The sequence below is a fragment of the Orcinus orca genome, chromosome 3 (assembly GCF_937001465.1).
Source record: "Orcinus orca chromosome 3, mOrcOrc1.1, whole genome shotgun sequence".
NCBI classification, from domain to species: domain Eukaryota; kingdom Metazoa; phylum Chordata; class Mammalia; order Artiodactyla; family Delphinidae; genus Orcinus; species Orcinus orca.
The window spans coordinates 98,002,580-98,026,859 of NC_064561.1; the positions used below are offsets into that span (position 1 = coordinate 98,002,580).

At 39.3% G+C, this 24,280-nt stretch overlaps 1 protein-coding gene across 2 annotated transcripts in view; it reads left to right on the forward strand.

Annotated features, from left to right (window-relative positions):
- Window positions 1-24,280, forward strand: part of EFNA5 (ephrin A5) — a 276,838-nt gene that overhangs the window by 230,100 nt on the left and 22,458 nt on the right. For both annotated transcript variants that reach the window (XM_004267436.3, XM_033423737.2), the window contains exon 2: window positions 335-627. In XM_004267436.3, coding sequence (XP_004267484.1) covers window positions 335-627 — 293 coding nt within the window. The remainder of the gene's footprint in view (window positions 1-334; window positions 628-24,280) is intronic.

Genomic DNA, 24,280 nt, shown 5'->3' on the forward strand with positions numbered 1-24,280 from the left:
ATTAAATGAAACACTATTTTAGAAATATGAAAACTCTGATTTTAACAATGGAAGGAAAACAGCAAATCGGTACCTTTAATACTTAAAATGAAAGTGAAGCGCTCCATTGGTAGGGTACTTTGAAACAACGGTAATAGGATTCCTCTGTAAAATGGCATGGAGTTATTTAGATTTGGAACAGCAACAATTCAAACCATGCCTCAAATCGTACGGCACCAAATAAAAACTTACTATAATAAATCTTTAGCCTGAGCGTTATTAATGGGTTCAACCACTGATTCCAAGCAGGAAGCCCTTCCTCTATGAATAATCCTATCTTTTCTTCTTCCGACAGATTTCAGAGGGGTGACTACCACATTGACGTCTGTATCAATGACTACCTGGATGTGTTCTGCCCTCACTATGAGGACTCAGTCCCAGAAGATAAGACTGAGCGTTATGTCCTCTACATGGTGAACTTTGATGGCTACAGTGCCTGCGACCATACTTCCAAAGGGTTCAAGAGATGGGAATGTAACCGGCCTCACTCTCCAAATGGACCACTGAAGTTCTCTGAAAAATTCCAGCTCTTCACACCCTTTTCCCTAGGATTTGAATTCAGACCAGGCCGGGAATATTTCTACATCTGTGAGTATACAGAGATTTATCATGTTGTAGGGCAGCTGCGAGAACCCAGACTGATTTTTTAGCCGTGCTTCAGAGAACTGCGGAGTGCTGGACTCTGCATTATAGATGTCTCCTTGTACATGCATACATCAGGATCCCTAGATACATTAGCTGGGAATTGAGAGCACAAATTAGATTAAACACACAGCGCCTCTCCCCCTATGAAATCGCGTGTCAGCCTGTTCAGTGAACCACTGCTGACTTGTATTTCTTTTAAATGAAAATTGCTACCAAAGCTCAGGAAAAGAAAAAGAGATTCCTGAAAAAAGAATTAAAGGAAATAATTAAATTTACATAGCTTGGAGTCATTGGATTTCTCATTCAGGTGTCAGCAATATCCTTTCAATCATCCACATTTTCAGTTGGAGAAAGCCAAAACTCCTGCAAATGTCAGCAAGCTGATGATAAATACTCTCTTTGCACCAAGGAGAAAAGACAATTATTAAGAGCAGCTGTGTCTTTAAACAGGCAAGAGCGTGAAGAAGTATCTTGGTTTTTTCTCCATCTTACACACCATCACTTCTTCAGGCATCATACTGGTCATGTATCCTAGGTAAATGCTTCTCAAACTTCACTGTGCACAGGTCACCTGGGGATCTTGTTATAATGCAGATTCTGATTCAGGGGGCCTGGGGTGGGGCCCGAGATGTGGTATTTGGAAAGCTCCCCGGTGATGCCACTGCTGCTGGTCTATGGACCACACTTGAGTTAGCAGGGTTATAGGAAATACCTAATTTAGGCAGCTTGCTGTGTATCTGGACTTGCCTTTAACTAGTATCAGATAGTTAAGCTATCTGGCCTTTCCTACGTGTTTTGACTGTCAGCTGAAGGAGTTAAATGTTAAAAGTACTTTGTTCAAAAGTACATTTACTAAAAAAAAAAAAAAAAAAAAAAGTACATTTACTGACCAGCTTATCATGGCTCAGAAATTTGGGGGATGCAAAATGAAAAAACACTCCCTGTCCTCAAGGAGTGACTGTCTAGTGGGGAGCAGACATTTAAGTAGGCAGTGAAAGTGGAAATAGACAGTTGCTGAATGCCGCTGAGTGCAAGGAGCCTGAGTGCAGGGAGCCGTGGGAACGTAGGGGAGGTTGGACCTCACCTGCTTGGAAGAATCAGGAAGCGCAGAGCCTCCCAGGGTGCTGGGCTGCTTGCTCGTCGCCTGCCAGGCAAACGAGATAAAGAGCGTTCCTGGTTTTCTGATTCATTTCTTCAATCCCAGTGTCCTCCCCTATCTCTCCTCACCCACATGTTTTAAGTCTACAAGGATTTCTAGCTCCTCTTCTTCTACAGAAAACAGAGTTTTCTAATAAGCCGGATTTCCCCATCACAAGGGCACTCTCACTTATATTGGAATTGAATTTAGAAAGGAAATTGAACAGCACCCGTTTTATCATTTCAGTACATATTTCAGTCGTTAGTCATGAAAAAACGTGTAAAAGTCTTGATAGTATCTCACGTTCGATCCATAAAATAAGAAAAGGAATATTGAGTCCCGTGGGTGGGGGAAACACTAGCATACAGTGAATTCACATGTTCTCAGGCAGCAGGCTCTTGCCTTTTGCTGATTTTTACTTTGTCAAAGAATCTCATTCAGCAGAGGAGAAAAAGGAAAAAGGAAGACTTCAGCTGTGAGACAGAGACTCATTAATTGCCTAAGTCTAAAATATCATACTGATGTAAGAGGAAATTATTGCCAGTTTCAAAATTTTCACATGGTTTCTCAGATTAAAAAACAGCAACAAAAGCAAAACGCAAAAATGAATAGAGGGCACTAAGATGGGAAACATACTCACCAGCTAACTAGTTGATTGCATGATTATTAGAAATTATAGAATCCATTGAGGTTCATAAGCAAGATGTTATTATTCAAATACACCCATAGTGCTTATGACTGGTTTTTCCTCATTTGTGGTTAAATTCAATATTTCACTAAAAATCATTATGTGTCTTCTGTAACATTCATTTAACGGAGTCATTTAACTGTCAAGGGCTCCTGTCAAAGTAATTGTTCAAAATGCTTCAAAATACCAAGAGCTTTTTGCTGTTCAGCTGAGTTTAACCTGAATTACTTCTTTTAATGAAAAGTAAAATAGCACAAAATTAGCAGCAAAAAGATGTTCATTTACAAGAAGCGCAGTGGCCTTGTCATCAGTTAAATTGAATTTTCAATCATGTTTTAAACCATAAGAGCATCCTTCCCTGTCTTTTTAGTAGGGAAAGGGTTTCCTCTCTTCCTTTCACTGCTGAGAGTGGACACCTTACAGACATTTCAGATACTGTGGTCATAATTAAACTAAAGGATTCTTAGGGGAGAACTGGCCCTCAGTTGAATTTTCCTCTTTCCTAATGTGCGTGGAATGAACAAGATGATTGGAAAATAGCTCTTTTCGCACTCATTACATTACATGGAGCCCTACTGCTGATCTCAGGAGCCAGCCTGACTGCCCACTTGTCAGTTTTATAAAATGTCCTTACTAGGCCAGGGGTATATTTCAGCTCCTCAAGGCCTTAAAATCTCTTGCAAGTTTTCCAAGAGAAAAATGAAAGCTATAGCCTTTTGACGGTCCTGCTTCAAGGTGCCAGAGGAAGGCTTAAGCTCAGGGGTGACTGCAGAGGACCGAAAGTCAGATACAAGCTTGAATTGGGGGGGAAGGGAAGAGGAATAGTTCATAACAGGAAGTCCACCTCATCACTTAGACTCAGGACACAAATCGGAGTGTTCTTATCAAGTTCTGCTTTATCTTCAACGAGCTTTATTTCCTTCTTAATTTCTCCAAGTTATACAAAATTAAGAAAATACAGTAGTTGGAAATATCTCATGAAGTTTCCTGTTTACATTAAAAATAAAATACCATTCACGATTCTATATCCTTTATTTGTCTCAAGAACGACTCTATGCCATGTCTTCCTTTCCTTGGGAACAGGCAGTGTACTAAGTTGTTGGAATCGCCGATTATCGGTCAGGCAGACTGAGCCCATCCTCTCAATCTGACAGATACTGTTTTTAATCTACAGGAGTTATTTTGGTAAGAGATTGGCATACTAAAATAACTAGAGAAGGTCGGTGGTTTTTCTACCAGTGATAGATTTGCAGAACTGCCCGTCAATAGATTATGGCAATAGTCATTTATATAGACTTCCTAAGGCAAAGAGTTATTTTAGAAACTTCAAAAATGCTCATTTTAGAAATGATTCTCATAAACATTAACCTAAAGAGGACATGTGTGAAAGAAGTTTTGTGTCGTTATTTTTAAATCAGAAGAGGCAAAGGGGAATAAAAAAGGGCGCCATAAGTTATCTTTGTAAGTTAGTACAACTGCTGATTTTGAATGTCCTCTTCTGTAAAGTAAGGAAAACTGAGCCCTGGGCCCTTCTCTTGACCTAACGAGGTATATGATTTTGGATAAATCATCTAATCTCTCTGGGTTTCTATTTCCACATCTGTAAAATAATGAGGTTGCAATAGATGATTTCAAACTTTCTTGGAGCTTTAATATATTTTATCATAGGGTCCGTACACTAGGGTAGAGTTAACATCTGTAAAATGGCCCAGCCCAAAGCCTTACTTAGTAGATGTTCAATAAATGCCAGTTAAAGGGATATTTTTAAGGAAAATGGAGAGTGGAGCAGCATATTAGAATTATTGAACTAGTTCTACGTTGGCCACCTGATCCACGCCACCATCCTCCATTGTCTTGACTAGCGCGCCAGGCTGCTATGTGTTTCCCCTCCTCACGTCACTGCTCTGTCAAAGCCCTCCAGAGATTTCTTGTCTCACCAAGACAAAATCCAGAGTCTCTAACCTGGCAAACAAGGTCCTCTGAGACAAGTCCTCTTCTCCTCCCCACCCTCGGTCTCTTGGACTTTTCCTCCTACCATCTCTGCCTATTGTCTCTATTCCGGCCACCCTGTCCTCCTTGTTCATCATACCTGCCCAGTGCCCCCTGACATCAAGGCCTTGGTTCTTTATCTTCTCTCTGCCTGAGGTTCTCATTGGCCCAGGTATCCACATCCCTTGCTCTCACTTGCTTTAGGTTGGGCCAAAAAAAAGTCTTTATCTGAGAGGCTCTTCTGACCTCCCTATATAAAGATAATATCCGTACCATTCTCTACACTCTTAACTCTGCTTTATTTTCGCTCAAGCAGTTAATCACATTATATATTTATGGTGGTTTGTTCATGGCTGTTTCTGCTCTATGCCCTCCATCATATTGTTTGGCATGTAGTAGATGATCAATAAATAAGGCTCACTAGTGTTTATGTGGCACTCACTCTGTTCCAGGCACTGTTCTAAATACCCTACTGTTCTCAAAACAGCACTGTGAGGTACTGTTCTTATTTCCCATTTTACAGGTGGAGAAACTGAGGCACAGAAAAGTTAGGTAACTTGAAAAAAGTTCACACAAACAAGAAGTATGTAGCTAGTCTGAGAAGAAATTAAGTGAGTAAACAACTAAAAGGAAGTGAAGAGATAAGGTCCTAGGTCTTATATGCTTAAAAAGAAACAATATATTTTGTATTAAAAAAGATTAGAAATTATTAGCACTACTGTTTAGAGAATATTACTTCATAAACTCTACTGGAACCCCAAATCAGGTAGTGCAAGATACATTTTAAACACATTTTTACATTTTCAGCTCTCCAAAGGATACTCTTCCATCTCAGCTGTATCTTCCCAGATGGTTGACCTTTTTAATACAATAACTTCAGAAAAGTTGTACTTTCAAAGAAATTCTTCTTAAATCCACTGAATATTCAGCATCCAGACTAAATTATGATTGCACACTCGATTCAGGAAACGAGTGATTTTTAATGAGAGACCTACAATAAGGAAGATAGATGTCATTTTCTTAAAATGATACTAAAAAGGCGAGAATTCTTCTAGCGTTTGCCACATCTAAGGTTTAGCTGATCTCCTTCAAAAGAAGATACTTGGAATGAAGATAGTTTATAGTCATAGTGCTCAGATGGAATCCAGGAGTTTCTGGGAGATTATTAGGGAATACTCTTCCTAAGCTTATTGGCAAGTAAACTTGAATACCCATGATGCTTTAGTTTTACTCCTTCATAATTGACATGGTGATGTAAGTATGGAGCTGGAAAATGTCCATTTCCTTGAAGTTAGAATCCTAAAAAATCTCATCAATGAAAACTTTCAAGGAGCTGAAGCTTTCTGCTCCAGTCTTTTTGGTATACATATTTTTTTAAAGTAGAAAATCATGAGGACAGTTTATGTTTCTGTGGGCATCATTCTTCAGTGCATACTTGAATGTATGTGGTTAACTGCTAATTCTCTGCTTTGTGTACTTTAATTAAAATTTACAGTCTTAAACTGTGAAGTAATTTCAATATCTACTACACAGTTTTTTAAAACTGACAAAATAAGAAACCTAATTCTGAAGAGATATCTTATTGAAATGATCAAGATCAGCTTCAGAAACCATTTGATTGTATAAGATGGTTACTGAGCATCCTTTAAGAAGTGTAAGAATATTCAGTAAATCCGGAGAATACTAATATAAAGAAAGTGCTTCACTTGCCAACGGGATATGTTCCAAAAGCTTATTTACAGGTGAGTTGTTTGGAACTTAGAGTGCAGTTTCTCACACAAGTGTTTCTAAAATCAGGCAAGCTCTCTATAATGTGGAAAATCTGCTTAACCATAATGTTGATTTAAAACTGTATATTTTGGGTTTCCCTGGTGGCGCAGTGGTTGAGAATCTGCCTGCTAATGCAGGGGACACGGGTTCAAGCCCTGGTCTGGGAAGATCCCACATGCTGCAGAGCAACTAGGCCCGTGAGCCACAACTACTGAGCCTGTGCATCTGGAGCCTGTGCTCCACAACGTGAGAGGCCGCGATAGTGAGAGGCTCGCGTACCGCGATGAAGAGCGGCCCCCGCTTGCCACAACTAGAGAAAGCCCTCGCACAGAAATGAAGACCCAACACAGCCAAAAATAAATAAGTAAATAAATAAAAAGCCAAGCATTTGAAGCCCTTTAAAAAAAAATAAAACAGTATATTTTAAGTGAAAAAATTAGTAGAAAACAGCACATAGAAGAATTGTTCAGTATTTGTTGAATGAATAAATACTGTAATAGTAAACCAAATAGAAAAAGCAATTAAAATTTTTCTTAGATGATACTGTTTGAGACAAGCAGATAAATTAGAAGCATTAGGTTTTGCTGCACCCACTGCAGCAGTTCCCTAGTTTCTTAGTAACATTTTTTGATCATATGCTGGGGATTATATCAAAGAAGAGTGGGATACATTACATCAAAGGAGAGAGTGGATCATGGTTAAAAAAAAAAAAAAAAGGCACAGACTCTGGTGAAAGCACCTTTGGGTTCAAATCCCTCATCTATACTCTTAATAGCTATGTGACTTTGGGTAACTTAACCTCACCAAGCCTCACTTTCTTCATCTGTAAAATGGGTATATAATAATAGTTTATTATCACAATCTTTCTTATTTCCAAGGCTCAATTAAAGAAATATTTTTAAAGGACCAATTGACTACCAAAAAGATAACTTCAATAATCGACATCCCCAAAATTTTGCACCCTTTGAAGTTAAGGCAACTTGAATAGCCCTGATTGATATTTTAGTTAAGTAAAAGAGATCCTAATAAATGCCTCATAAAAATTCACGGTTTGGGCTTCCCTGGTGGTGCAGTGGTTGACAGTCCGCCTGCCGATGCAGGGGACACAGGTTCATGCCCCGGTCCGGGAAGATCCCACATGCCGCGGAGCGGCTGGGCCCGTGAGCCATGGCCGCTGAGCCTGCGCGTCCGGAGCCTGTGCTCCGCAACGGGAGAGGCCTGCGTACCGCAAAAAAAAAAAAAAAAATTTCACGTTTTAAGCCCATGCCCTATACTGTGAAGGAATATTATGCCAGTTTTACATATGCCTAAGGAAGTCTTCATCCCCCTTTAGTTGTCTGGTTTTTCAGCAGCTTACTTTAGTAATCTACATTAAGAATTAGTTTGGTCTTGACAGTTCACATGAGTCTGCCTTTTTTCTGAGTTGTTCTTATTGAAATAGAAGAGTGTCAAAACAGCATATTTATCAAAGCAGGAGGTAATCTTTTTCATCTTTCATAGTCTTTTACTCTTGCAGGGGAGGTGACCTGTAAGTACAATATACTTTATTAAAATGAACAACTCAATATTTGCTTCAACGTGTGTGTGCATTTTGCTTTTATTATCGAAAAATGTTTTTGATTACTGGAGTCTTATTTTAGCATTAAAGGTTCTAGCGCATACTTCAGCTGAGATTCAAGGGCTTATAACTGAAATTTCCAGGACTGTGGTCAAATAGTAATTCACCTCCTGCATTTTTTTGGTATGTAGAATCAGAGCATGGTACTGAGTGATGCATATTTATATTAACAGAGAAGGGAGTTGAAGGGCAGTGTTAGGAAATTGACAAATTTTAATATTTTCTAAAGTGGAAAAGAATGAATATGTCACAGACATCAAATAGTAATTGCTCAGATAGAGTATATCTTAATTGCCAAAATTTAGGGGTTTTCTTAAGTTTTAAAAAATTTTTAACAAGCAATGGAACAGTTTTTCTCTACTTAGACACTAGATGTTTGTCTGGGATTATATCAGATTTCTGTCTGAAAATAGTCCTTCTATTCCCTTCATATACTTCCAGTGAACTTCCATATACTTTAATGAACCTGCAAGAATGCACCTTTTTATTTAAAGAATGAGTTTAGAGAATTGTGTCTGTTTCAAGTTGTCCATTGCCATCTTTTAGGAAAGCTTGAATGGATTTCAAGGGCTCTTAAATGAAGGTTAAATAAAGACATAAAAGAGGATATTTAGAGACTTCAGGATATTTTTCTGTGTTAACTGTAGGTTTTTCTTATGAAAATGGTTGTTTATTGCCAGGTACCCTGTTAACCTTCTGAACGGGAAGGCCGGGCGTCAGCTCAGACACGGCTAGAGCACAGACGCTTCACCTGGTGTGTTTCACAGTCTGAGTGAAATCAAAGGTGGAGGAGGCATACTGCAAAAAAAAAAAAAAAAAAAAAAAAAGGTGGATGAGGCAATTAATAGGAACAAAGGATATTTTAAAACACTTTATTATTTTAAAAATTTTGGGCAGTATTATTTGATCAAGTAGGGAGAATTTTAAAAAGAAATGCATGCCCTATTAAATGACTAAAGGATGAGATACTGTTAAAAACAATCAGAGAAATGAATGCTGGGTTTGTGAAAAAGGGAACTGGGGCAAACATCACTGCTTAATAGATTTTGACTTTGGGACTGTTCTTAAAGTTTGCAAAGGGAGCCTTAAAACCTACTGAATAATTGGGGCTTGCTGGCAATTCATGGTATCAGCCATAAGAAACAGAAGACTCAAGAATTCTTCCCTTTGCTCGAATTTTTCAAAGGCTGCGACAGACGCTCAGATAAGAAGTTCAAAAACAAAATAATTTCTGTGTTCCTTTTAAGAGTTTAAAATGCTACATTACAAGATTGAGGGAACAGTAGAGTTCTGACCTCCTTAGGGGGAGGAAGGAAGTATGTCACCTTTTGCTTCCTTTTACCCCACTGAGACTAAATGCTGATGTGGAAACAAATGAAAGGACTGTTCTTTTTTAATCCCTAAATGTCAGAAGTGGCCGCATACCTGAGAGAAAAAACGCACCTGATTAATTGTGTAATTTCACAGGGAAGCGGTAATTCTCAGCCTTATAAACAAGTAATGTACTAATTTAACTGCAAGCAGTTTAATGAGCTGCTGTATCATGTGTATGTGTAGTGTTACATAGAGCAGATGCCAGGAGAAATGGAAATAACATGCCAGTGACACTTGGAATAACAGTGTTTATACTCCATTGACTTCGGGTTGTCAGCGTGGGATTCTGTTTCCCTTAGTAACTTATTAAGGCAACTGTACTCCAGTGTGATGATGTCTAAGTGTCATTTTTTGTAAATTAACACAAGCATGCACTCATGAAATGCAGTCAGTCTTCAGAAAAAAATAGTATTTCCTCATATAGATGACCAAAATATTATCCATGAAGCATGCACGCAGAGTGAAAGGTGACTCTGTTAACATTGTGCATGCTGGAAGAACAGTATTTTGGCCTTTTGTGAGAAGAAATACTGTTTCTACAGATTTTCCCACTCATCTATGCGTGCTCTATTTTAACAGAACGGTCGTGTAACTCTCAGTTTGAAAGTTGTCAGACAGCCTCACAGCAGGCTTATATTATCTACAGAGTTCTTTATGAGGAAATATAAATCACCACAAATGAGACTTTTCACAGCCAGAGATATGTAGAAATTCATGTCAGTGCTTTGCTGGCTTGCTAAAAAATATCTCTAGGCTCCAAGCGCTCTCACAACTCATCCCCGCTCCCTACCCTTTTGGGAAGCAATTCTCAAAGCTTGAGATTTATGGTCCAGAGGGCTGATAGTGGCTATAAAGTTTTCTATTTTCTCTTTTCTTTAATATTAATGCAGAGAACGAGACGTTATCATTCATTATTTTAGTTCATGAGTATCCTGTGGGCTTGAAATATGGTTTCTGGGGATATGGCTTACCTCTGTTTAATGGGGGAAATATGTGGACTTTGGCAACAGGCTTCTTTTCCATCAAATATTTTTAGGCAGGTTGTAGAAAGTCCACGTTAGGAACAGAACTTTAATAGATGGGCTATATCCAGGTTTAGTTTTAAAATTTAAAGCTTTACAAAATATTAATTCATTCTGAGCACCAAAAGTAAAATATCATGAATTGGAGAATAGCCAGCCAGTCTATTATTGTTAGAAATTGGAATTACAATATCTTTTTCGTTTTACTATTTTCAGAGATGTGCAATATTTCCAACTAGTTGCATCTACATTCATGTTAGGTAAGTTTTAGTTTATAGTTAGCACTCCCATTTACAGCCAAATCTTTAAAAACAATGTCTCTGAGTCATTAAGAAAGAATATATATTGTTTTTAATTTGAACCTGCCCAAATTTTAGTAGCTCCAATATCTGGATTCTAATGTAAACTGTCTTTTTCAGACTTTTTTTTTAATAAATTTATTTATTTATTTATTTATTTATGGCTGCCTTGGGTCTTCGTTGCTGCATGCAGGCTTTCTCTAGTTACGGCGAGCAGGGGCCACTCTTCGCTGTAGTACGCAGGCTTCTCATGGAGATGGCCTCTTCTGTTGCGGAGCACGGGCTCTAGGCATGCGGGCTTCAGTAGTTGTGGCTCACGGGCTCTAGAGCGCAGGCTCAGCAGTTGTGGCCACGGGCTCAGTTGCTCCGCGGCATGTGGGATCCTCCCGGACCAGGGCTCAAACCCGTGTCCCCTGCATTGGCAGGCGGATTCCTAACCACTGCACCGCCAGGGAAGCCTTTTTTTTTTTTTTGCCGTACGCGGGCTTCTCACTGTCGCGGCCTCTCCCGTTGCGCAGGCTCAGCGGCCATGGCTCATGGGCCCAGCCGCTCTGCAGCATGTGGGATCTTCCCGGACCGGGGCACAAACCCGTGTCCCCTGCATCGGCAGGTGGACTCTCAACCACTGCTCCACCAGGGAAGCCCCAGATTTATTTTTAACAAAAGTTTCTCAGAGTCAGTTTTCTCCCTAAGTACATTATCACAGGCTCTGACTAAAATCTGAATTGATGAAGTTTCCCTGTATGTTTTGCTTTAACCATTTCAATGGGTCCTCAACCTTGAATTCAGAACTTCTTGCTCTATTGTAGGCCTCATTTTTAAGGAATAAGTCTAAACAAGGAGAGTAAAAATAGACGCCAAATATATGACAGGTGATTTTTGTTTTTTGTTTTTTTTACTTTTAATAGATTGCTTAAAGGTCTTGCTATATACACCAGGGGCAGGGGCGGTTCAGTTTGCTCAATTTTGAGACCACATAATGAATATTGTAATGATTTAAATAGAGGTCAGTTCAGAGATTTTGGGGTTTTTTTTCCCATTTAAAAAAAGAAGATTGTGTCGAGAGGAAGACAGTAAAGATGTGAAGTGCTGATTTGACAGGCAAGGTGGAATTCAGGTCTCAGGGCTTAAGATACTGTCCTAACTTTAGTGACCCACCTGCATAGGGGGGGTAAAAATGCAGATTCTTGGAACCCTCTTCCAGAAAGTCTGACTCATTCAATTTTATTAGGTTGCGGTAGGGAATTTCATTTTTGACAAGCCCTCGAGAAATTTCCCCTGAAGGTGATTTCGTGCCACACTTTGGGAACATTGGCTTAAAGTGGGAGTAGATGGGTCTGAATTCAAGACATAGAAGAAGTGGGTATTGGAGGATTTGAGTGAATGGAACAGCAGCATCAGTGTTGAGAAAAGGCAGAGTCTTTGTTATATGAATGTTTGTTTAAACCGGGGAACGCTGGTCAGAGAGAGACCATGCTAGTCCTAGTCTACGATAAAGACTAAGATAAACTAAGATTCTGGGAGTCAGCTCACTCACCAGGGTCATAACAAATTCTTCCTCTGCCTCACAAAGCAAACTGTCTCATTTGCTTCATCTGTAAATAAGATACAATTTCACCAGGCTGCTGCAAAGAAGAACTAGGTAACCCTTTGGAGGGTTTTGTATTTCTTATACAACTATAAAAATTTTTGTTATAAAATGAGTTCCTTTTACAAAGTGGTAGACTTTGTTAAATGAGGATAAGAATCAGAAAACCACATAAAAATAGAGAGGAAACAGGCATGATATCAAGTGATAAGAAATATTCAGTTTGGACCAATAGTTTAGAAGGAAAATGTGTGCCTGGGGAGGAAGGAAAGAATAGTGAGTAGTTCCTGTAATATTCTATTTATATAACACGAGGTTTTTGGAAGGTACATTAAAGAAGTGGGTACCTATTGTCTGTGACCTTTTGTGCTTGTCAGTTTATGTTTTCTTCTCCCTGATGTTTAGTTAGAGTCTGATGAAAAAGGACTATATCTAAATGGAGCCATGATTTGGTTTTGATTAAAGGTCAACAGTGATGTATATTTAATCACTATTTACTACTTATAGAGTTAGACAGCAATAATGTTTTTAACCATATAATATGTTCTGATTCTTAGAAAATAAGACCATTATTTAATAGGTTCGTTTTAAAAATACTATTAAGTGCAGAAAAATAGATGAAAATGAGGAGATCTGGGTCTTGAGTCCATCACTTATTAGGTGTGTTAATTTGGGCAGGAGGCTTCAAGCCATGCCTCAAGTTTTCCATATATAAATGAGTTAAAGTGCTAGTTTAATAAATGGTATTCTTAATATTGATATTTGAAGGGCAATTAGTTACTTTCCGAGTTTCTGTCAAAATTAATGGTAGCTACCATGACAAGTTTTTATGGGTACTTTAAATTATACATCTACATGTGTCAAAAATAGTTCCTCTCATCATCTAGTTTGAAATACACTGGTGGTCAGAAATAGCTGACTGTCATTTACTCACAAGGGCATTTTTCTCACACTCTTTGCAGGATCAAATATGACCAAAATGTATTAAATTAGTTCACTGTGGTTCATTTAGAATATTCTACAAGGGTAAAGATGCAGAAATATCAGCCTGTCACTCAGAGAACCATTCTTTGGATCACGTCCAAGTCTGCAGTGGTCAGTTGAATTCGTTCAAAATATTTTCCAGGGCTAACTAGAAAATTGCTTCACCCTTAGCAGGTTTTATGCACCTGTTTTTTTCCCCCATAGAGTCTCATACCTGAGAAATATGGAGAAATGTTCTTTTCCTAAACTGAAAAACTCAGCTGTAGTTTAAATGAAATGGGATAAATTATCTTTTTCACAATTATCCATTAAAGGAAGAATTAGAATTAATATTAATCACAGATGTTTCATCAAGTTTTATTATCAACCAGATTGACTGCCAAAGTGCTTTCTGGAAGACATTTTCTCTCCCTCCCCCGCCTGCTACTGAGAACAAACTGTTATTATGGGTCCTTAGATAAAGATTAATGGTTTTGGCCATTTATTTGAGGAAATCTGTATTTTACTGTACATTCCACTTCAGTTCAAGGCGTCTCTGAAAGGCATGGCTTGTCATCTCCTTGATAAAATTATACAATGAAGACACAAGTTGGTGTCTTCCAACTTGATTCTTAATTCTTTCCACCATCAGAAACAGATTAATCAATAAGGAACCAAAGGATTATATCACCTGACCCATATTTTTTAAATTGTGGCAAGCCTTGTTTATAGATAAAATAAGCAAAGTGCCTATCTAATCTTAGAATATGAGCAGCTATATTTTTACCCATCACCCTTAAATTTCATTTTTTTTTTTAAAGATTCCTTTTTTTTTTTTAAATGGTACAGTTACTTTTTAATTTTATTTATTTATTTACTTTTGGCTGTGTTGGGTCTTCGTTTCTGTGTGAGGGCTTTCTCTAGTTGTGGCAAGCGGGGGCCACTCTTCATCGCGGTGCACGGGCCTCTCACTATCGCGGCCTCTCGTTGCGGAGCACAGGCTCCAGACGCGCAGGCTCAGTAGTTGTGGCTCACGGGCCTAGTTGCTCCGCGGCATGTGGGATCTTCCCAGACCAGGGCTTGAACCCGTGTCCCCTGCATTGGCAGGCGGATTCTTAACCACTGCGCCACCAGGGAAGCCCCAAATTTTATGTCCACTCTTTTTCTGGAAAAATTCATCTCCAACTGCGTGACCCTTATAATAATTATGAATATTTGATAATGTCCCTCATCCATTTGCAATGTACCCCATAGATGAGTACTATATTCATTAAGTGTTTCCACTTGTAAACAATTTTTATCAATTCTAGCTAACTTAAACAAAAAAAGAATTCTTACCCTACTAAAGAGATTATTTCAACTGAAGACCTCGGGATGGACAGAAACTGAGGCAATACGGGGGATCTAGAACATAGAAACAAGTAAATAATCAGAATTATCTCATCAAGACCCAACCATTGGATTTCCTCAACTCTAACATTCCCCCATTCCTTGGATCACTCTACTCAGGATTCAGATTCCTGGGAAAAGGAATTTGGCATATATGCCTTTCCTTTGGAAAGAATCAAGAGCACCTTTACTGACAACCCCACCAAGACTGCATGGAATAAGGAAAGAGGAGTTCTTCAACATTTTTGTTATTGTTGTTTGGTTTTTAACCTAAGGAAGATAGGCAGTGATGCTGAGTAGGTGGAAACCACCACTGGCCAAAACACAGGTATATTTCATTGACGAATAGTAGTGTAGAACATGTGGAATTGTTCAAGAGGAAGAGAAAAATCTATGTAATAAACCCGTTAAGCGAAAGAGGGGCAGAGCATCAATTTAACATTTATACTTCTAGTTTGTTGTACAATAATATTTATCTTTGTCTGGTACTTTTGCAGGCTTTACTGTGTTCCAACAAGTTAAAAAACGTGGCTCGTATTTTCAGTTAGGATTTCTCTCACATTTAATTGCTTTTCTTTCTTTTAATGGAGATAATATGAGAAAGCAAAGACTCCAGACCAAAAAAAAAAAGGGGGGGGAACACCCTATTTCTTGACTTCCAGCTTTGTTTCATTGACATCAACAGAATATAAGAAATGTAGTGGAATGGGCTAAGTCCCATTTCTGCCACTGCCCAACTCTAGTCAGATTTGGGTCATGTAACTGTTTCTTCAAATGTAAAATGAGGGGGTTGGGCTAGATTTGAAGATCCCAAGGTGGTTCCGAGGAACAAGAAAATTATTCAGATATGACAATTTCTGACAATCAAGCTTAAGTTAAGTTTGGGAAATTCTGGGTTAAATAAAGTTAATTTTTTTCCCTGTAAGACTTCTTGGGGCCTTAAATGTGATACCATGGATTGTAACTCTCCAAAGAGAGTGATATAATATATACTGTTTACCAAACTTACTAAATTTTGGAACTCTTTCTTCATTGAAGCATCTTGAGGGACCTGGCTTCCATGGGATAAGGTTAGATTATTTTTAAAATCCCACTCCGCTTTAAAATATACTAAGTATATACTTCTCCTAGTCATGAAAAATGTGGAGTACATTTTAATAGCATTCATCATCCAGCCCTCTCTATGTAGTTCGCATAACCAGACTTGCTGTATGGTTCAATCCATGTCCTTGCATCTCATCCTTTTTGGAGATGGCAACAACTACAGGCTGGTTGTTTCATCCTTCAAAGATTCATGTGTTCTTAGTGAATTATGCCACTTAAATTCCTCTGGCTGTTCCCATGAGAGCTGTTTTAAGTTTTACAAATAACTTTCGTAACTTTTCTGGAGTCTTATTTTAAATGTAGATCCAAAACATGAAAACAACACTGTGATTAGATCTGATAAGTAGACCCGTGTGATGCACGTTCACTTTGTAGTCCACCACGGGGGCTGTCTTTCCTGAGATACATCGATGCCTGCAGTCTGCCATTCTTCTGTCCTGTGTTTTTTGGTTTTGTTTTTTTTTTTTTTTTGCGGTACGCGGGCCTCAAACTGTTGTGGCCTCTCCCATTGCAGAGCACAGGCTCTGGAGCGCAGGCTCAGCAGCCATGGCTCACAGGCCCAGCCGCTCCACGGCATGTGGGGATCTTCCTGGAATGGGGCACGAACCCGTGTCCCCTGCATCGGCAGGCGGACTCTCAACCACTGCGCCACCAGGGAAGCCCTGTCCTGTGTTATTTTTACTGAACTTCATCCCACTTCTGTGGACCAGTTCACTGGTTGTCTGAGAGGACTAGTTACGTCACCCAAATAATTCTACTTATAAGTCTATTCTCAAATCCATCTCACATCCTCTGATGAAAATACTAAGTAAGACCTCAAGAATGACGTAGCAGCGGGCTACAGGAAGGGAGGCACTCACTAATATGCCTTCAGAGTTGGTCCTGAACAGCGATTATCCTATTTTTGCAAGGAATACTAGCCAGTTTTACACTCTCCTGTACAAGGTACTAGACTTTTCATCTATGAAAAGTCTTTTCATCTAACAGTCTTTCTCTCATGCTGCCCACGTAGCCCCTCCAGGCTTTGTCCCTGCTGTACCCTCTTGAGTCCTTCTGCTCCCCACGGACCCACATGGAAAGTGCCCCTGGAGCTTTGAATCATGAGGTTCTGCTCGCTGGGCCGAAAGGGTCCCCAAATCCTTGATATCTTTGGAAGCTATTCTGGGATGTAGCTATATAGCGGCTTCTTCCTATGCTAGTGATACCAAAACAAAGGATGAGGCATAGTTCCTACCACAGGCATTCGGTCCTAGGGTGAGCACGGAATAGGTATTCGGTAATGCTTTTTAACTGCCTTGTGTCTGGTACTCCCTTCTGAGCAGGTGGGCCAGAAGGCCCTAATTGAACCTGCCCCCTTGGAGGCTTTTAATGTCTTTGTGCCCAAATTTGATTAGGTCCTTTGGTTCAGAGTCGATGGAGCCACGCCAGCCCATACAAAGCCTCCAGCCTCCATCTGTCTGTCAAATCCTTGCTTCTTCCTTCAGAACCCTGATGACAATTTGAAATTTTGTATCGTACTCTGTAAACTATAAGATCCTGAGGGCAGGGCCTGTGTATCTCTTCTTTCTTACTGTAAACATAGTGGCACGGGGAACGGAAGGAGGTACAGATAAAGAATAAAAATCTACCTCTATGAGAGTTCAGGGGATTCAGACACAGCCCACCAAGGCTTTGACAGTGAGGATTCCTGCTTTCTGGAATGTTTGATTGGTGCAGATTCAAAGAATCTAAGACAAACCCTGCAAAATATTTTTAAAATTCTGCTTTCTATTCTAGAGGAAGTTTTCAACTGAAATGGGGTAGAAAGAAATAATTAATGTTGATTTTATCCCCTTGAGGAAATCTGAACAGGTTTATATCATTTTAAACAAGCATGACATACGAAAATTAGGATTTTACCAAAGGTAAATTGCAGAGTGATCATTCCATTTACAGAAGTGGAATTCTTTTCAGTAGCCCTTGAGCATTTTTTAAATGATTTGATTTCTAAAACTCCAGTTTACATATATTTTTCAGGATCAAATTGGTTGCAAGGAGCAAAAGTAGTTGAAAATTTTGAAGAGATAGCTATAGGGAATGGAAAGAACATTTCTTTGAGAGTGGGCCAAAATTCTAGATGCCTGAGAATTGAGATAACATTTTATAAACCTCGTCCTCAGTAAGATGGTGGCAGTGGTGGGGGAAAGAGTTACGTGTGTGTTGTATTGCTGAGGGCGGGTTGTGGCAGTAGCTCTCACCTTGGCTGAAATTGTACATGTTAATACAGTTTTAACACTGTGCAGAGAATGAGGGCTGGTAGCTACTTATGAGAAATAACAGTTCTTATAACTTCACTAGTTTTTCAAATTAGTATCAGAGACAGCTCCCACTTTTCACCACTGTGCTTTCTGGAAATAGAATCATAAAGCAGAGAGTTGTAAAGTGCCTCTCATTTTCCTCCAGGAGTAATATCTTAATAGAGACTGTGTCTCTGACCATATATTTGAGAAAAAATAAATCATAACTATGATCACCCCTGTGTCAGAGGCAAAGATGCAGTAGCCATACCTTCCACATTTATTTAAAATACTAAAATTATACTCTTTTCTATAAAGGGGACATAAATGTATTATATACATTGATTTTACACGCACTCTAAAGAATATGTTCAGCAGATAAAAAGTTCAATTAGACTATTTCATAAATTTTAGCAGAACTAGCTATACTATAAATTCATTACTTAGTTACTTCCTGATACTTTGGTTCTTTGTATCGAAGAGGAGCTTTGGGGATGATTTCTTTGCTCTAGTTAGGTCCAAGGTAGTTCGAGTGAACCCTTTTTTTGCATTTGATAAATGTCCCTGGGCCATGTCACCCTGTTCAATATCCTTTTCCAAAGTAAGATGGACTTTGGTGGGCTACTTGGCCTCCCTGAAACCCTGAAGCTCAGTTCCTTAAACTTGTAAAGTGAGGAGACTGAACTAGATGGTCCCTAAGGTTCATGACCTTGAGTTTTATGATAGAGTGATTTAAGCTTGCAGCCTGATGTAAGGATGCAGAAGTGCCCATTGTTTAGCTCTTGATGATTATGGTGATGAGATTCGCCTCCAGGTCCGCGTCACCCCCTTATGCATTTTCAGGCTACTCAGGGCTGTTGCTGCTCAGCATTACTCCAAATAAAGGCCACCAACAGAAACCTGACCTCCTTCTTGCACTTGATACTTAGCTAATAGCTTGTCATCATCTGCCTTCACCCTTCACAGGAATGCCTTGAAAACAGCCATCAGGTTATTAGTAGCTTTTTCAAAGGTACTTTAAAATCATTTTTCTTTAAACAAATATGTTTTAGTGCATTTTAACTGAATGTGGGGGAAAAAACCCACTGTATCTTGAAAAATAAGCCACTTATTCACATTTATAGCAGACTTAAGGGCCTGCTTACATTGCAGGAAACCCACATGCTTACTCAGTTATTGGCTTTTTTATTTTACCTTTCTACTCTGAACTTGTGATTTTGTGGGCATTTATAGTAGATCAGTGAGCAAACAAGCATTTTCTTGGGCTCACTTTGTCTTTCGCTCATTTATCCTTTCTTTCCTTCCTTCCTTCAACAAATACTTATTGAGTGCATACTGCTGGCCAGATATATTTTAGATTCTGTGAATACAGTAGAGGAAAAAATAGGCAAAAGCCCTGCTTTAATGGAGCCTACAATCTAATGAAGAGCCAGGGGGTGGGGAGGGGGATAAACAAGCAGATAAATAAATATGCAATACGTCATGCAGTTGGTAAATGCTAGGATGAAAAAATAGAACAGGCAATATAGAGGTAGGGAAAAATCACTATTTTATATATATTTAATATATAATGTATTAAAAATATATCTATATAGGGTAATCTATCTTTACATATAAGATGATCAATATAATTTTATATAATTATATATTTCTATAATTATATAGCGGTGATAAATAGAAAGTGAGTGATCAGGAAAGGCCTTTCTAATAGTTAACACTTGAGGAGGAACGTAAAAGAAGTGAGGCAGCAAACCACGTGTCTGTCTGGCAAAAGGGCTTTCTGGGCAGAGGGAACAGAAAAACACTAAGGGTCTGAGGAGAGTTGCCTGTCTACGTCCGCACGGTTGGGACAGGATGAGCCGGGGGTGGGGGGCGAGCTCTGTGAATGTGTGCAAGTGTGTGTGATGGATTAGAGGGTGGGGTCGTGGTGGACCGTGGTAAGGATACGGGATTTCACTCTTGAGTGAGATGGGAGCCATTGGAGGGTTTTCAGCTGAGGAGTAACATGATCTGACTTAGGTTCTGCCAGGATCACTTGGGACTCTTGTCCATTTGTCCAAAGTGGAGCAGGGTCCTTTGTTTCTCTGGCTGGATGGGATCCTTTGGATGTAGTCCATTAAGAGAAGGAATTCTTGGAAAATAGATGGTGCAGAAAAAAATGTTACATGTGTGTTGAGTAGGACATTCATGGATCAAATACCTATACTGCAAGAGAAAAAGAAGAAATAGATACAAAATCACCCTTGGTGCACTTTATTAATGAACCCATATCCTTATTGAATTTAAGGTAAAAGTTAGTGAATCTGCTGCATCTGTTATTTTACTGAGGCATCAGGAAAGGCGGTTGACTCTATATATATACAGGCAGGCGGCTTTGGGCTCAGCAGGCCTCTCCCCCAGACACAACCCTCTGAGTTGGGTTTTGGAGAAGAGGAATTTCTGCTTAACATGTGAATTTCGGTTCTTGTGCCACAACGTTGTCAGCTAATTTACTTCTCCTCGGGGCCAAGGCTAAGGTACCACAGGAGTGGGAGCAGGCAAGAGCCGCCTAAATCCCAAGGGATGCCATGAGGTCAGAGACAGCGATGCCAGGCTGAGAAATTTCTCCTTTAAGGCTGTGTGTACTAAGGACGCTGCCAATTTTCTGTTTTCTTTTTGGAACATTGGATGACTGTGTTTTGTTTCATATTTCCTCCTACAGTGGTGCATAGGGGTACTTAGTAGTACATCAGTTATAGTAATATAATATTAAAAGGCTTTTTCGTGACATGCATCTGATTAGGAAATAGGCATAGGGCATGTCTCTGCAGCAAAACTCTCGCTTGGTTTTCTTACTAAAACCCACTGCGAATGCTTAAGACTACATAGTCAAGTTCCACCAAGTTTTAATCTACCCCCAGACTTTTTGGAAGGACTTTTAAGAACTTATGGGAAATTATGAAACAAATATTTGAAGTGGGGCTGTCATGAAGAAAAGTATGATTTATACTGTAAACTGAGGTTGTATAGTTTTGGCATCAGAAGGACTTGGATTTGAATGTCTGCTCTGCCATACACTAGCTATGTATGGCATCAGCTAACTACTTATCCCTCTAAGCCTCAGTTTCCTCCTCTCTAAAATGAGGATAATGATATCTGCCTTGTAGAACTGTTCTGAGGATTAAATTTAAGAAACCTGGCACAGTGCCTGGTGCATAGAAATAGTAGATAAATGGGTAGCTATCCTGAAATGAAGTTCCCTCCCACCAAGTTCCGTATCAGTTAAGCAATAATTTTATGTTTCCAATTTGTATTTGGTCAAGTTAAATAGAGAAAAAGAAACATTATGGGGAAATAATATTCTAGAGTAATTTGTACCAAAAGAATCCTAAAGTAAAAATATAGGTCTTGTTATTAATCCCTTAAAACAATAATTTGTAACCATTGTGCGACAGATTTATTGACTGCAGGCTTCATTTAGAAATGCTAAACTAATGAGAACTTGGCCATTAGTTGTGATAATGGTCTATCATTTCGAGCTTGAACCATGTGTACTTATTTGGCCTCGTTTCAAAGTAATAAATGATTTCAAACTCATTTCATTTCTTGAAAATGCCCCTATGATTTAGGTCATGCTTTGGATTATATGACTAGTATTCCTGTAATCCGACATCCAGAATAACCTATATGATTCTGGGCTATTTTAAGATTGGGAAACTTAAAACATTTTTTCAGAAATTGCATAAAGAGGTTAGATAGGCTTCTCAAGCCTCTGATTTATCTTTTTACACCTCTGTTTGATTGTTATTCCATATTAAGTTTTATTTTCCTTTTAAAATAGCTCTTCACAAAGAGAATATACTGCTAAATACTACTGCAAGGGAATGTTTACAGATGCAAATGACTTCTATTTAAGGAGCTCCTGATTAAAACTTGAAAGAATGTGGCACTAGAAAGCATGTGAATATGGGATATTTATAATCTAGGATTACAGCATAAGGGGGATATATGAATATGTGTGTTCAGTATGCTGCAAAAGACCTCACATTGAAACCTGTTACTCTAATTTTACTTTAATTTAGATAAATTAACCATTTTTTTAATTGGGAAACTGTAATGTGGAATCAACCTAGAAGGAACTAGTGTTCCACTTGCCGGTGACAGGCGAGCCGGACAGTTTCCACAATTTCATCTTTCTGATAAAGACAAGGTATCTTTCTGATAACCTTTCTGATGAGTTCTTCTTAGGACATTGCAGTCTCCCATAGATGCTTTGAGGCTCGAAGTACATTTCAGTTCTTCACTTTTTTACTTCTCACAGAGCAGGCTGCTAATAAAGTTAGAGAAAAGCTGTGACCGTTTTCAGACATCTTTTTTTCAATCTGTTCGTACCCCGATGATTTCTTGTTTTAAAGACTAACCTTCTGGGGTCATCCAAGAGGTCAGGCCAAGTTGTGCATCTCATGCTGGTGGAAAGCATGTCTTTGACTCCTGGGCGGAGTCAGCAGTCCTGCTTCTGCCCAGCGTTATGGGTTCCGGAGAAAGGCCTGGTTCGGGCCTGGCTGAACAGGAGAACTAATGAACATGTCATGCGCGTCTCAAGTTTTCCAGGCTCTGGCACAGCTGTGGCACTCTCCCCCCCTGCTGCGAGGCACAGCACGCTAGCCATTTGTTGGCAAGTTCATATTTCACACTGCAGGGAATTGAAATGATTGAACAGACAGAAGAGGAGTTTTATTTGCAGTAGCCTACGTATCCCCAGACTCTGATTTGGCATAAAACATCTGCTTCATGATCTGCTTCAAGGCCAGTTCCTTTCCTCCAACAAAGGTTACGACTTCGGGCAAGCTGTGCTTCCACTGGCAGAAGGAAATTCGCTCGAAGACTTGATTTAGTCAGAATCCAAGCATCCTGCCACAGAATTTCTTTTTTCAATTATCTCCGAAGAGGCAGTCAGACTGTAAATGTATCAGTATAATAAATGTAATGAAATAAGGCAGACACTCCTTTCCCTCTGTTGCCATCAAGGGGAGGTGCATCTACCCTTGGGCATCCACACCCTGAATCCTGTGAGACTTGCCCAGCTATCTGTCAACATGCATATCTTGGCAACAGCATACTGTAGGGATGCCCCGTGGATGTGTTTCGGCCCATCAGCATGATAAACAAGCACAAACATTGGTTTTACCTGCAGTGTTTACATCTTTCCGATTATAAAAACAAATTGGCATGACGCTGAATGTAATTATTACTATTTTTCATGGGGAGGACTCATCGTATAGCCTTTGTTTTGTGATAGGTCCTAATTACTAATTATATTTACCCGCGTGATTTTGTTATGCATAAGTCATATTTTTTGTTCAAGGCAGCCCTCGCTAGCCTTACAGACATATATACAAAATTAAATCCTGGCATTTTATTATGCTAGAGCAATTAGATGCCATCCTCATAATGAGAAACATGACATCTTCATCGCTCTCCTCTGTATTTTCATGTTGTTTTAATGCAGGCATTCACCAGAATTGAATACTGTCTTCCAAGCACGCACACGCACGCGCGCGCACACACACACACACACACACACACACACACACACACGCCCCTAACTGAATATCTGCATATCTCCAAGGAGTCCTGTGGGTGAAACCATGTATTCATCTTTTTTAGTTCTTAGGCCACTTTGGTTTAAGAGTAAGAACTGTTGCTTTTATGAAGTGCCTTTTTCTATAAAGTCAAAACCTCACAGCAGTGCACAGAAAGCCGATGGTATAAAGGAGCTAAGTAGAGTCTTTAATAGAGAGAGCTGGGTTGTAAGTGTTTTTATTCCTACGGAGCAGATAGATTTGGCTCCATCTGTTCCATATTCATAACAAAGGAGTACACTTACAGGAGGGCCAACTTCCCCAGAGCCGCTTGGTAATGATCTTTTCACCAGAATGAAAGCATCTGAACCCAGTGGCTTGGCCCTGAGAAAAGCAGCTAGCAGGATGGCCCTTCAGAACCCTGATTTCCTTGTGACTCAGGCTGACATTAATTTTCCCAATATATAGAATGTACAAAAAATTGATGATTTTTCATCTCCCTGTAGCACTGTGCGGTTACGAAGTCCAGAATGTGTAAGTCTTACCTCCCCTTCCCGTAACCACAAAAGATTTATAATTAGATAGTATGGGGGGAAGTTTGCACTTGAAGCATCTAAAGGTATCACAGGGGAGAGGCTGTTCTTCAAACTTTTAAGTTGTTTCTCTTCAGACTTTTTAATCTTTTTAAAACTGGGGTTAATGAATAGAAATATGAGTTATACCAAATAAGGAAAAACCCCTATTGAGTTTTGTAATTAGCAAAACTTCAAAGCCAATTTCAACTGAGACCTCTTAGATTAAAAAGATAAGTTGACCC